At 42.1% G+C, this 12,595-nt stretch overlaps 1 protein-coding gene across 1 annotated transcript; it reads left to right on the top strand.

Moving 5' to 3' along the window:
- The first annotated feature begins 4,922 nt into the window (after nt 1-4,922).
- Nucleotides 4,923-5,632, top strand: LOC131247200 (uncharacterized). Its single transcript, XM_058247622.1, has one exon. The coding sequence runs from the start codon at nt 4,981-4,983 to the stop codon at nt 5,389-5,391; it is 411 nt and encodes a 136-aa protein (XP_058103605.1). The 5' UTR covers nt 4,923-4,980; the 3' UTR covers nt 5,392-5,632.
- Nucleotides 5,633-12,595: the final 6,963 nt, after the last annotated feature.

The raw sequence follows: 12,595 nt of genomic DNA, 5'->3' as shown, positions 1-12,595 counted from the left end.
TGAGCTTTCAAAACGGATGGACGGCGTGGATATAACGCACATACATCAAGGTGGGCCCTACATTCAAGGATCCCACCCACCGGGGATCCACCGAAGCGGCTCCAGCATAAGGGGCCCTAGGTACATCGGGCATTTAGAGCAATGTGGGTGTAACGTTCAAAAGATCCAATCCGTCTATCATGTACGCTGCCTCATGTTCATGGAAATCTAAAATCATGATGAGCCAACACTCAGCTGGGTCACACCATACGAAACAGTCGGGATGGGACGGTCGCCATTAGTTATGTAGAGCCTATAGTGGTGTTTATACACCATCTAATCCATACATCTGATGTGCCTCATTGCGATTGAAAGTATTATCCTTAAATTACTGTATTCCAAGTCTCAGGAGGGCCATAACACGTGAATTTAGATGTTTTTAGGTAGAATTTGAAGGGATGGCCCACTGGAGTTCTGAATCTACCTGATTTTCAGGATCAACGATAAATAAGGGATGATGCACGTGATGGACGGCCACGTTAAGCTGTTTCGCCCATCTTAAAAAGTGAGCCGGTAGGTAGGTACCCTACACCAGACTGCTATATGCAACTTCTCTGAGTTGGACTAGGGTGATGAGTCTCAAGGCTAGGGGTGTACACAAACCGGCTAGCCCGGTTAGCTCGCTTGACTCGGCCCGAAAAAGCCTGACTTGGCCTGAAACTGAGTTCGGGTCAAGGCGGGCAATTTTCTCAGCCTGAAACTGAGTTCAGGCCGAGTTCAGATAGGCACCAATTCGGCCTGACTTGGTCCAAAACCCGACCTGCCCCGGCTCGACCCGCCGAGTGTGTGTGTGTGTGTGTGTGTCTATATATATATATATCTCAAATAACCTAACCCTACCCGTCCCTTTCCACTTTCCCCTTTTGCTTTTGAGATCGCCTGACCCCACCAAACCCTACTCCCTTTCTCTCTGCCCGACGGCCTGACCCCACTGCCAAATCTCTCTAATCTCTCTCTCTCCTCTGACCAGCAGACTGACGCTGTCTGACCACAGTCCGACACCCCCCTCACGCTCTCTCTCTCTCTCTCTCTCTCTCTCTCTCTCTCTCTCTCTCTCTCTCTCTCGTCCGACCACAATCCGGTGCCTATCTTCACTGGTTCTAAGAAGACAAACTTTTTTCATAGTATGTAACTGTCACTGATTTATTGAGTTTTCCCTTGGTAATGATGGTTCATGTTCGTAGATAATGATTTGAGGGCTTATATTTACTACTAGGTGTTTTGGTTTCATAGAGATTGAATTTGCACATTCTTACTTTTGGTTGTGGGTTTGTTTGGAAACATGGAAATGCATTTATAGCAATACGTTTCGTCCTTAGTGACCTCTTCCAGAACCCAAGCAGTGAAGATAAGCACGCCCCATGATTTTCGATTAGACCCAAAAATCTAGATTGATATGTGATTCATATGAAATGTGTGGGCAATAGGATGAATGGAAGTCCTCTCCAATGACTTCCATTGATATATTATATGACATTATTTAAGCCAAACCATGTTCCTAGTTAGTTGCTTATCCATGGTATGTTACATGACAAGATATTGCATATGATCAAATTCTTGCTTTTGTAGAATAATTGAATATCTTTGGATGCCCTGTTTCTTAGAAAAAGGTCATTGGGTGGAAGATGACTCGGATGAATGCTTTAAAGAATAACTAACTTCCCTGTATATTAGCCCCCAAAACTGTTTATTTTCTTTCTAACCCATTTGCTAAGACTATTTGTAACTTGTAAGTAAAGATCAATAAAAAATCCCATGTCAAAGAAATCCTTGTTTAAGGGTTAGACAATTTTAACTGCCCAAGGAGTGGTGTTAACTGTTAAGGCATCTTCTGCAGTGTTATTGCCTAGTTCCCTTATAACCTCGTTGATGATGATTGCAGCAAACTCTTTTAACAGCATTCTATAACTCCTCGGAACCACAGGAGCATTTCTATGAGGTTTTATGGATCAGTGTGTGTGTGTGTGTGTGTGTGTGGCTGACTTATAACCAGAAAATATGGACCAATTTGAGGAGCAACACTCCAAAAGATTACCCTTAATCAACCAATCCCTCATATATAGGTTGTCTATGATAAAATTGATGATCTATAAAAATAACACGACCAATAATGTTTATTGGGGGTAGAGTTCACGAGAAAGTGGATTATTCATATGACTCAAAAATCCAGATTGCTCCTTATTATGTGTCCCAACTAAATTTTAGATCTTGATAATTTTTGAGATGCACGGTAAAAATGAGTTGCATTAGATTCATGGCTTGGACAGTCCCAATAGTCGATAATATTGAAGTTTTGTGAGGGGAAAGACATCTTTTTCTATAGACTTTACAAAGATTAATAAAAAAATATTATACAAAAATCGACCCAGGGTCGACAGCTAGCTTTTAGCGCTATAATATATACCCGACTATTCAACATGGTTCCTAACTACAAAAAAAGATTATGAACTTGCTGTAAGGTTTGAAACTGGCCCGAACTTGAAGGTTCGAAACTGGCCCGAATTCAGGTTCGAGACGGGCTCAAACTCGAAGGTTTGAAACTGGCTCGAACTCGCCCGATTGCTGTTGAGCCGGGTTCGGGCTGGAGATGTTGGCCCGGTGACCAGGCCGGACCAGGTTCGGGCCTGGTGCGGCTATGAACGGGCCTGGCCTAGGTTGATCCTAGTTCGGCTCGGCCCGACCCGTGTACACCCCTATTCAAGGCCCATGGATCGAGGCCGCACTCGAGTTCGGGCTCAATAACTAACTGGTCTGGATCCGGTCTTCCATCAGCCTCGGGATCCGACGGGTAGGCGTGATCCAGCCCAACCTGGCCCACCTTAGCATTGGGACTGAGAATTTTGCTGATGGTACCTTTATAATGCAAAATGTCACTCTCTCACTTGGGATCTACCTTATTCTTATTCTACCGTATCATCTCTCCACCGTTGATATCATCGCCAATAACTAAATTAGTCACCATCTCGATTACATTTTAATCAGTAGTCCCACCTTGATCCACCGTGGCCAGAAATCAACGGTTGTTTGTAGCCCCATACATGACGGGTAGGGAGATGGATCCAAATAGTTGGTCCTGTCCATACACACCACATGGATCACCATACCCATTAGTTTATCATGTTCAATCTGTTTTTGATCTGACCGTCCAATGTCCATTTGAAGGCAACCGAATTATGGATAAGATCATCCTCTCAGTGAGAATTTCTATAGTTGACGCAGGACCAAGTAGATGGACCGTCCTGATCAATGAATTCACCTTCCACGTGTCATGTATCGGGTGACAAACGCCTGTAACTTGTCCAGAAGCCAAAGCAGTCTCTGATGGGAAGCGGCCAGCTGTGTACTGAATCCATCGAATAACTTATTCCAAATTCAAATAGTAAAAATAGCTGCAGCTTTGCACTGAAGAATCTCAGTTTTTGGTTATGACAAAGGAAAAAATACAACCACTCAATTCAAAATAAAGAGGTCTTGTTTAATAATCCTAGCTACCACGTAGAATCGTAGTCATATAATCGTCATTGTTCGTGTGGGACCCATCGTTGGTGATCAGAACAGTTTTTCGTATGGGTCCCATCATGGACGGCCATTTATTGTAATCATCCTTTTTTCAGATTAGACAAAGACGCAATAGATGGTCCACCAGGAGGATGCTTGCATCTAAGGTCGTCCACGATGATTCCACAGAATCAACGGTTCTGATCAAGGAGGTTGAGCTTATTGCACGGTGCAGTGCCTGCAGACTATAATTTAAGGTGGTCCAATGCACGTTACTCTATGAGAATCAAAATCGACCGACGCGGATTTGGTGGTGTTTGTCGACATTGGTGTGGTGATGTTTTGGCCGATGTAGGGCTCACGTTGATGTATATGTTTTATATCCAATCCGTTCATCAGTTTTGCAAGATCATTTTAGGGCTTTAATCCAAAAATGAAGCAGATCTGACGCTCAAATGGACGACTCCACACAAAACAGTTTGAAACCCTACTAGGGCCCACCGTTGTGTTTATTTTCCATCCAAGCTGTTGATAAGGTGTCAAAGACCTGGATGAATGGATAATAATAATATCATCTTGATCCAAAACTTTTGTGGGCCCCAAGAAGTTTATAGTGGTGGGCGTTCGGTCAATATTGTTTCCTATATGGTGTGGTCCAATTGAGATTTATATCTTCTTCAGCTTTTTATTCATCCACTAAAATGAGATGTAAAAACGGATGGACGGTGTGGATATAAAACAAATAAATCAAGGTGGGCTCCACAGCACCCAACACATCACCATGCCACTGCTGAGGATGGTGTGGGCAACACCGCCTGATCCGGGTCCAAAGTGGACAGCCTTTCGGACAAAAAAGTGGAGGAGGATTCGAAGTAAGGCGCAAGCGTACAGTGAAAGTTCACCACTGCTTTAATGTCCAAGTAATCATCGAAAACTGCACACGTGGCATGCATCCAAATCATGGGCCCTACTCTAAATCAGGCCTCACCTAAATCCCACCGTCTGTACAATTTGCACCATCTGATTATTCTAGTTAAATTCGGACTATTGACCACCTATTCTCAACCATCCATTCGACAGCCCCCAGTTGTATGATTAGGACCATTCAACTGCGATTTTTAAGGAACACTGCATTAACCCTATGATTTAGACGGTGTGGATTGAAGTTCACACATGCCAATTATACAGCAGACGAGGCACTCAAACCTTATCCAAGCGAATAAAATGGTGTTGAACAATCACCACAGTCAAGTCCCAAAGTAAGATTCCAAATCCGACGGTTGATCCAAAGCCACGCTCCTTTGTTTCCACCATTCACTTTGTCCCACGTACTTGGCTACCCCGACCATCAGATATATAAAAAAGGGCCCACTTCCTCACTAAGTGCATAACACACACACAAAAAAAAACGTCTAGCCAAAGTTCAAAAGGACACCAGAATCAATGGCTGAGAAAGAAGGTGGCATTGTGAAAAAAGGCCATGAGGAAGGCTTGAAATTGGCAACCTCTCTCTTAGAAGAGTTTGAACTCCCACTAGGCCTCCTCCCTCTATTGGACGTGATCGAGGTTGGTTTTGTACGTGGGACCGGTTACATGTGGATCGTCCAACAGAAGAAGGTAGAACACAACTTCAAGATGGTCAGTAAGCTGGTGAGCTACGACACCAGCATCTACGGCTACGTGGGGAGGAAGAAAATCAAGAAGCTCAAGGGAGTGAAGGCTAAGGAGCTGATGCTGTGGCCCCCAGTTAATGAGATCACCGTTGATGACCCTCCTACTGGGAAGATCCACTTCAAGAGTCTCGCAGGGATCACGAAGACGTTCCCAGTGGAGGCTTTTGCGGCGGGCCAGTGATGATCGAGCCTTGATTCTATGGTATTTGTGGTATGATGATGCCATGGACGGTTCAGATCGTTTTGGTGTGTGTTTGGTAATTACATGACTAGGTGAGGAAGATTATGGCGCGTGTTTGGTGGGATTTGAGAATAATGAGTTTGGTTTATAAAACATGAGGATTTGGGTTTCTTGCTTTCTTTATTTTGGAATGTTTTCTTTTATTTAAGATAAAGAGAATAAAATGGTCCGTTTGGCTGTCCATGTCCTTTTTTTAATTTTAAATGATTAGATAAAGAAGTCTCCTGAGTAATCTTTAATATGTTGTGACCAAACTAGGGTGGCCCACGTGCAAGGATTTGGGTCTAAGGGACCGGACCTGGCTTTGGGTTGGGCTTTGAACTATTATCTGGACCTGTGGGCTGGGTTTGGGACTGGCAAGCTTGGTCTCATTAATTTTTGGGGCTGGGCTTGGGCTCAAGTAAGTTTAATTAGCCAATCCTGACTGGTGCAGCCAGGATCAATGGACTCTGCATGTAAATGTTTAGTATCCTACAAATATGCCATTCCAATCCTCGGTTTGACAAGCGGTGCAGGTTGAATGCAGGCTGATGGTTTTGTTCTTCCAAATGTCTATTCATTACATGCATGGCCCACTTGATCAATGGATGGATTAGGAACATTCAGGTGAAAAGTTGGGATTTTATTAATTTAAGGGCTAGCCTTGGTTGTGGCCCTACTAATATTTTCAGGCTAGGGCATGGGTGTGCTATACCAGGCCGGTTGGCTATGCTGGGCTTCAGCTATTCTCATGTTTTGGGCTCTTCTAGGCCGGGCGTAACCTTGCCCAGCCCATATTGGTCCCATTGCTAGACCTAGTTGTAGGGCTGTAAATGGTCGGGTTTGAGGCAGGTTTAGCCAAAATTATACCATACCCTTTTATTGGATGGTCGGGTCTGGGTCAACCCCATCAAACCCATTTATAAATAGGTGTGGGTCCAGTATAGGGAAATCCACCCAAACTAATTTATAAATGGATCAGGTCTAACAGGTCTGGTTACTTGTCAGACGGACATAAGGTAGATTTCTTGTTTTCTCATGTTACTTGTCATGGTATACAAGTATACTAGGTCTGAAATCAAGTTAGGACAGGTCGGAGTTTTTATGAGTTCCTTGCAATGTAGACCAGACCCACCCATTTGCTAAATGGGTTCAGGTCATGTCGGGAGTCAGATTTAGCGATTGGGTAGACCTGCACGATTTAACAAACGGGTAGGGTCTGGGTACCCCAAAGGGTCTGTTGACCCATTTATAGCCCTACCTAATTGGGTAGCCCTGTGAGAGCCAACTTAATATTTTTATCCCTGTTCACGGGCTGGGGCTCTGAGGAGCCCACCGTGATGGATGGGTTGATCAACACCCTCCATTCATTTTTCCATAACGTTTTAGTATATAAGTCCAAAAATGAGGCAGATCCAAGGCTAAGTGGACGACCACCTGATCACTAGGTAATATAGACATGGATGAAGGCAAAATGCAAATATCAGCTTAATCCATAACTTCTGTCGCTCCTAATAAGTTTTTGACGGTGGGAATTTAATTCCCACTGTATGGTCCACTTGAGCCTTCAATTTACCTCATCTTTTTTTTGTTTATATCCTAAAATGATGTGGAAAATGGATGGACGGTGTTGATTAGCCCATAAATCATGGTGGACCCCTCAGAACCCCCAGCCTGTTTGGAGTTCGGGACTGTTGGGGGTAGTACAAATCCGCGTCCGGAAAGTTTCTATGATGGGCATCCCAAACCCTACTATTCCTTTTGGCCTGGCTCCGGTGAGATTTGGATCGGCCCCATTTAGTGGTTCAGGTCCTACCATGCTAGTACCGAACGGATGGACGGATTGGATGTTACGCACGCATCACGGTGACCCCACAGATCTGACATTTCCTGCAACAGGTGTTGCAGTGGATTCCCATCCAACGGTTTCGGTGACAGTGCAATGACCGAGAATTATTCATATAAAGAGACTACTGGTAAATGACAAAATTGCCCTTATAAAGGAACTGGTATTTCATTTTAATACAAAGACCAAAGTCCACTTACGTCTCTCTTGTCTGATTGGAAGAAATGGGTCCGAGTCAACTCACGTGTCGTGTCCGTGACTAAGCTCAACCAACTCACCGACTCCTGTTGTGAAGAAATACAAAGCAGGAATCAAAACAAGTCTCATTTTTCCAAGTCAATCAACCTACTCCCATCTCATTAATGAATTACAGGCTGATAGTCCAAAAGCGTCATGGCCAATTGTTGTATACTGGGCCCACCACCAAGGGTTATCGATGTGGGCCCCAACCAAACTAACAGGTATTGGATGGTCTTCATGTATGGACAATGGTAGCAAGTAACAGTTTTACCTTACTGACGCCGATTGCGTGTCTCTAGCCATAATTTATGTGGGGCCCACCATGATGTATTTTCTTATCCATGATGTCTATTCATTTTTTTCAGATTATTTTCAGCTATAAGCCCAAAAATGAGGCAGATCCCTAGTAGACCACACCAAATAGTAAGCTTGGATTGCACTAAATGCAAGAGTCATTTTCGGTGTGGTTTATTTGAGCATTGGATATGTCTCATTTTTGGGCTCATATCTTAAAATTATCTGAGAAAATGGATGGACGGCATGGATAAGAAGATACATCAGTTGGGTCCTGCAGAGATCTCCTTACCCTACAACGGATTTTAAAAAAAAAAAAAAAATACACCTTTTACATTCAAAGGACATAGGGAGGAATTCGACAAAAAGATAAGAGATATCTGGTAATTTAAAATTGTGCCAACGCGGATTTCACTCACAAGAAGCCCTCACCTGCAAAAAGCTCTCAACAGACGTATAATTCGAATTTCAACCCACACAAATCCCTCAACCGCATCATGGCTGGTAGTTACCCGTGTAAGACTGGGTGAGACTTCATGTATGGTGACTGTGTGGGGCCACCGATGATGTACATCCAGAGAATCCATTCCGTCCATTGGATACTCTACTAAATTGTTGGCCCTTATCCCAAATCTCAACACAAAAATAAAAAATAATAATAATAATAACAACAACTTAGTCGAATCACAACAGTGGAAACAAAGGGAAAGGTCATCCACCATAGGAAAGTATCAAATCGTGCGTGGGGCCTACTGTGTTCTGTACCCACCCATCCAACCCGTTCATAACGTGGGCCCCATGATAAAGAATCTATGAAAAATGAGGTCCATGCATTACTTAAATATTGCACACTTTTTACACAGCTTCCATTGGTGTGGTCCACTTAGATTTAGATTATTTTATCTTAATTGTGGGGGCCACACCTGACACAAACAGTTAGGATAGCCATACATACATCAAGATGGGGCCCACAAAAAGCTTGTACATTACTTGTTTGTTGAAACAGGGTTATTGGACCATGTCGCAGATGGAGAATATCTCTAATATCACAGCAATCGAGAAATTCAAACCATATGATTTTGAAGGAAATAGAGCTCAGGAGTCCATAGAGGTGATAGATATGGGAGGGACCCTTATTGACCGTTGGTTAGGAAGCATGGGTCCCAACAATGAGGTCACGGGTTGATTCCTCACACCTTACCAACCATTAAAAAATATAAAACGAAAACATGTTTCTAACTAAGGTTGTAGACTTGTAGTTGTGAAAGTCACGGACTCAATCCCACCATTAAAAGAAAGGTTTTAAAAAATTTGCAAATGACTTAAAAGTCAAAGTACTCATTGCTCTTGATATATGAATTCGTCTACATCCATATTGGCGTGGACTTCATTGAAAAGTATTAAACGGCTCAGATCTTTCAGATCAATCTAATTAAGGCTGGTAGACTGCCAGTAGATGTTAGGTGTTGAAATCACTACATACCGTGACAACGGCCACAAGACTAGTATGGCAGTTATTGTGTTCATACGGTATGCATGGTATCCACCGAAAGCATGGGTTTTCGGTTTTTACAAGTGGGACCCATGATCCCATGATCCAAACGGTTGATATTGTGTACCGAGATGAAGAGGAGTTATTTGGTGTGTCAGGATTCTGTGGGGGCCCACCGTGATGTATATGTTTCATCCACTCCGTCCATCCATTTTTCCATATCATTTGACGGCATAAGCCCAAAATGGAAGCATATCCGAAGCTTAGTTGAACCACACCACAGGAATCAACGGGGATAGTGATGTGCACCGTTGAAGCCTTCTTAGGACCCACCATGATGTTTATCTGTCATCCAACTCGTTCATAAGGTCATGCAGTGCTGGAGGAAAGGAAAATAAAAAATGTTAACCTGATCCAAAGCTTCTGGATCCCAAAAAGTTTTCAGCCGTAGCAGGCGTTCAATCTCCACTGTTTCCTGTGGCGTAGTTCACTTGAGTTTTGGATGTGCTTCAATTTTACACTTCCGTGTTACAATGAGCAGGCAAAACAGATGAATGGCCTGGATAAAACATATAAATAATGGTGGGCCCCACCGAGTCCTGACACTACCTGATTACCTGGTCACTATTGGACGCGAATTGGGTACTACCACACCGGTACCTAGCCAGAGAGGGACGGTCCTGTCGGGGGCTTTATGGGGCCGCTGATGAATATATTTCATCCAAGCCGTCCATTTAGTTTGACAGTTCATTTTAGGTTTTGAGACCAAAAGGAAGCAGTTTGTATTGAACTCCTACAGTTCAAAACTTCTTAGGCCCTGTGATGTTTATTTGCCATCTAATCTGTTCTTAAGGTCATATATAACTAGATCAAAGGAAAACACAAATATCAGCTAGATCCAAAACTTCCGTGGCACCTATGAAGTTTTCAACAGTAGACTTCTAAATCTCCGCTGCGTCTCGCGGTGAGCTCAAATAGAGCCTTCAATCTGCGTCCTTTTCAGGTCCATATCGTAAAATGATCCGTTAAAATGGGTAGACGCCCATTTTACAAATGGGGTTGCATGGATAAAACATATACATGGCGGTGGACCCGACAACCCCTTGCAGGATTTTCTGTAGGTCCTGGTGTGGGTAGTACCCAAACCGCGTCCTCATTTAATACACTCAAGTATCACACACATGCGCTCAGAAATCGTACGAATGGGCATGCGAATCTTATGACCGACCGTGGATTAAATAGGAGATTCAAACGGTTGAATTTAGACCATTAGCTATTTTTCATCTTTAACCCTCCAATAGAAATCCACCAACCGGCCATGCACGACATTAATTAGAGTGCACATTTTTATCATGATCCATCTGCAGTGGGTCCCACATTTTTTACCGGTTGAATTTTATTATATTCATGTTGCCTTGTATCTTTGATTGCATATTATGGAGCATCAAAGTTTCTTTTTTGTTTTTTTTTTCTCAAAGATTCATGACCTTTAGACTTGTACACCCTGTTTTATGACAATTGCAAACATCTCCCTACTTATTCATTGATTACAAAGACCTCTTTGCTTACGTGTGGGGCCCCTTGTAATGTATAAATGACATCGAACCCATTTAGGAGTGTCTCTCCATTATAATATTGAGCGCCCAAATGACATCGAACCTATACGTGTTTGACGGTCCACACAATGGAAAGAATTGGACAACCACCAAAAAACATCCAAATTCACCAGGAAAGCCACCTAATGGTTGGATCTACCTGATTTTTTAAGTGTCTCACTGTCATGGTGGGTTGATCACAATGAATGAGTTAATTGATATACATATGTTGGAGTTATGTCCTAAAAAACCAATGTGCGGATGACATGGACATGATATTGATGATCGTGGCCATAATTCATGTTAAAGATGGCTCTTAGGTGGATGTATGATTATGCTATAATTAATATGCAAAAATACCGTAGACATATAAACATGGGTTAAAGAAAGGGATTACTCTAATTGTTCTTGAGAACTTAAAATTGTATACATTAGTCAATTACTAAGAGAATTGTGGCCCATGAATCTCAATGCCCTATTATTTCATTATCACCTGGCAAGTTATAGGACGTACCTGTAATTGTTGTCATCATTATGAATGATGGATGTATTCATCTTATCAGAGGGGATTGATGATGAGTCCGGATGGAAGATCTCCAACATAGACATGACGACAATTAAGTATACCTTTGCCCTACCCGACATGAGAATGGGAGTATGCCATAGATAAAGGCTCCTAGACAAATTTATTGGGCACTTGCATTGGTGGATCAAAGTCAAGCCTCTAGATCGGGAAGCCTATTATACTTAGACTATGATCCACTTAAGGATGTATTGGATCCGATTAATCCTTAGACCTAAGGAAGTGTGGGGTTTAAGATCTTTTATCATATATGCTTTGGCTTGCTTTATGAATTTCATCATGTGATTAATAAGAGTAGATGTAGCTACATCTATCAATGTTTGTTGAAACAAGGAATTCACTAGTTTCCTAAGTAAATACTTATAACTTAAATCTTAGATATCAAATATTCATAAATTGGCTTTTCTACTGGATCTATCACTCAAAAGGATTTAAAAAGTTTTACAGGTGTTTTCAACCATTAAACTTTTATTTTAACAGTTAAAATAGTTTTAATCACACTAAAAGAAGATCTCACGGTTTAATAGCGTAAGCGATATTATGCGACCCAAGGGAATCATATGAATATGCAATCACATTTAACACATACCATTGCATAGCCCCAAACTTTTTATATTTTTTTATCACATAAGTGAAGGCATAATTGCATGTCATTGCATAATAGCAAAATGCCCAATGGTTATAAAACCACACATGACACTATGACATATGTGGTATATGTTCTCAAAATAGTATATGAAATGCAATCGCATATGACAACACTATAGGTATTTGATCTTTGGTGGATGGTCATGGTAATGAAAAGATTTGATTAAAAATGTGTATGAGATAAGAGAGAATCATGGGATTCCAATGAAGTGAAGCATTTGGAAGATTTTATGATGATAAAGTACTATAATTTATATCTCCCTAAAACCCTAGAAATAGATTTCATCATAGAAGGAGAGGATACAGCAGAAAGAGAGCCTTAAATACCCAATCCTCCAGGCATCACCTAAAGAGGGAAGAAGGATGAAAGAGAGAATAAGAGAGAGATCCATCTCCCTCCCTTATTGCCTCCATTACGGTCTACACATATGGATTCACCTGTGTGAACAACTCTTACATCCCTCTGG

This window comes from Magnolia sinica, chromosome 5 (genome assembly GCF_029962835.1).
Source record: "Magnolia sinica isolate HGM2019 chromosome 5, MsV1, whole genome shotgun sequence".
NCBI lineage: Eukaryota > Viridiplantae > Streptophyta > Magnoliopsida > Magnoliales > Magnoliaceae > Magnolia > Magnolia sinica.
This window is presented reverse-complemented; position numbering and strand designations above follow the sequence as displayed.